The sequence below is a fragment of the Rhincodon typus genome, chromosome 24 (genome assembly GCF_021869965.1).
Source record: "Rhincodon typus isolate 14 chromosome 24, sRhiTyp1.1, whole genome shotgun sequence".
NCBI lineage: Eukaryota > Metazoa > Chordata > Chondrichthyes > Orectolobiformes > Rhincodontidae > Rhincodon > Rhincodon typus.
In genome coordinates, this window is record NC_063355.1 from 6,091,270 (window position 1) to 6,093,925 (window position 2,656).

Consider the following 2,656-nt stretch of genomic DNA (forward strand, 5'->3'; position numbering starts at 1 on the left):
GGTTGGAGGGTTTGGCTGAATAGGCTGGGGCTATTTTCCCTGGAGCGTCAGAAACTGCGGCGTGACTTTCTAAAATCATGAGGGGCATAGATAGGGTGAATAGCCAAGGCCATTTTCCCAGGGTAGGGGAGTCCAAAATGAGAAGGCACAGGTTTGAGGTGAGAGGGGAAAGATATAAAGGGACCTAACAGGCAACATTTTCACGCAGAGGACAGTGCATGCATGGAATGAGCTGCTATAAGAAGTGGTAAAATCTGGAACAATTACGACATTAAAAGGCATCTGGATGGGTACATGAATAGGAAGGGGAGTTTAGAGGGGTATGGGCCAAATGCTGACAAAAGGGACTGCATTAATTTGGGATATCTGGTCATCATGGACGAATTGGACCTAAGGGTTGGTTTCCTTGCTGTTCAGCTCTATTATTCCATGACTTGGGCGCAGAGGGCACAATTTTAAAGCATGCAGATATTGCAGAAATTAAAAGTATGTAGAACAGCAAGGAGAAAAGTGACAGATTTCAAGAGGATAAAGACACTCAGGTAGGCATATGGCAGATGAAATTTTAGTGAAGAGTTCAAAATTATACTTTGATAGGCAGGGGAGGCAATACTGTATAAATTATTTTTAACTGGGCAGCGAAAACAGTGACCTAGGGATTTTGGCAACGAATTGTTGCAGGTTGATAACTGATTGAAAAGCACAGGGGATTCTGTACTTTATTGATAGTGTCTAACCTTCTCCTTGGGTTCCTGGCCTGAAGACAGGTCTGACGCAATGCACCACCTCTTCCATAGGTAAGAGGAGTAAACAGGTCAAAAACCATGCTAGCTGGAATAGAAATTGAACATATGCCAATGACACTAATCTGATCCATGCCAGGCCACAGGTCACTGAGCCAACTAGCCTGCAAAGACGGCCCAGTTACTGTGGCAACATTCATTTTTGTATGCAAATGGTAATCTTGAGCTACATATAGTGATGGTGGAGATTTCAATTTTCTTTCCATATTTGGCTGACCAGGAATTTCTCCCGGCCCTACTGCCTGCCATTGGTGTTTGACGGAAGGATATATAAGTTGATTACTCAACCTGTTTGGCTGCCTTTTGAATGCAACTTCCTTGGCCATCAAGTCCTGGAGTGGGACTTGAACCTAGAACTGCTGCATGTATCCGTTGCTCCACAAGATCTCCTTTAAAGCCAATATAAAAGCAACATACAGCAGATTCTGGAAATCAAGTAAAAGGACAAAGTCGTGTAAGTACTTCAAGTTTCGCAGCATGTGTGGAAACAAATGTGTCACTAAAGCCTCCTCAATTTCCACTGGCAACCCAGGATGCATTTCTTCTAGTCCTGGTGACTTATTTACAAAGAGTACAAACAGAAGCAGATCTGCTTTTAATTTGCTTCTTTCGATATTCCACTTTATCAATGGAAGTATTAAGTACAAAAGCAAAGAAGTTCTGATGAATCTATATAAAATACTGATTCCACTATGACTGGAATACAGTTTCTAAGTCTATGCACAACATTTTAATAACATTATGAAGGTCTGAGAGGATACAGAAAAGATTTATTAGAATGGTTTCAGGGCAAGGGGCTCCAGTCATGTGAGTAGACTGGGGAAGCTGAGGTTATTCTCAGAAGACAGAAGACAGAGTGAAGTTTTGATAGGTGTTCAAAATCATGAATGGCTTAGACAGAATTGTGTTACAAAAGGAGACCGACAGTCAAATCAAATCAGCCTCCCTTTCCTTGTATTCACAACACAGTAAAATTAGAATACTCAATGACCCGCAAAATTGCCCCAATGATTCATAACCAGAATTTTTGAATAACCAAACTCGCAGTTCATAACCTAAAATAATTTTTTAAAATATTAATTACACAGTAGCTTTAGCAGAGCAAAGTTAAACAAGGTAAAACAGTGATTTAAACCCAATCTTCTTTGATTCTAGCCCCCGACTCGCACAAAGGCAGATAGACACAGTTGAGGGATAAATTAAAAGAAAAAACAGATGAGATGTAACTGGCAAATTCATTTAAGCTGTTTCCACCCTGTGTAGAATCACAGGTGCATGGGATTGTATCTTGCTTGGTTTCTGAAGACACCGATCAATGCATACAGCTTCCTGTAAGCTCCAAGGGAAAGTCGCTTAATTCTTATGACTAAAATTCTATTCTCTAAAGTCTCAATAAATTGGTAATGGGAAAATAATAATACAGCAGTCAAACATCCTTCCTGTAGCTTTGGCAGCCATAATCCTTGTGACAAAAACACAGTTCAAAATCTGTGCAAACCTTAGTTTCTCTTTCGGATTTTCTTAACATTATCTCTCTTAGGCTGATTGCCACCATAACTCCATGAGGCCCCATCAACATCCAAACATCTGTTTGAGAATAATGCATCTTTGGGACCAAAATATCTCTACAGCACTTTGAACAAGAATCCAAATGCAATTAATTTCCAGGCCTGGCCTCAAACAAATATTTTTGTTTGAACAAATGTTCAAATGTTTGTTCCCTTTCTTAAAAAAATGCTGCTGCTAACAGATCAAAGATCGCCTTCAGCTCCAAACCAAAACTAATGAAGGTCTCAACAAGAGAGAGAAACTGAGACAACAAGGTGCAGAGCTGGATGAACGCAGCAGGCCAA

At 40.4% G+C, this 2,656-nt stretch overlaps 1 protein-coding gene across 1 annotated transcript in view; it reads right to left on the reverse strand.

The window, feature by feature from the left end:
• The window catches only part of mapk1 (mitogen-activated protein kinase 1), a 48,164-nt gene extending 47,338 nt beyond the window's left edge, over window positions 1-826 (reverse strand). The window contains exon 1 of the mRNA XM_048611692.1: window positions 738-826. Within this exon, the coding sequence (XP_048467649.1) occupies window positions 738-826 (89 nt within the window). The remainder of the gene's footprint in view (window positions 1-737) is intronic.
• Window positions 827-2,656: the final 1,830 nt, after the last annotated feature.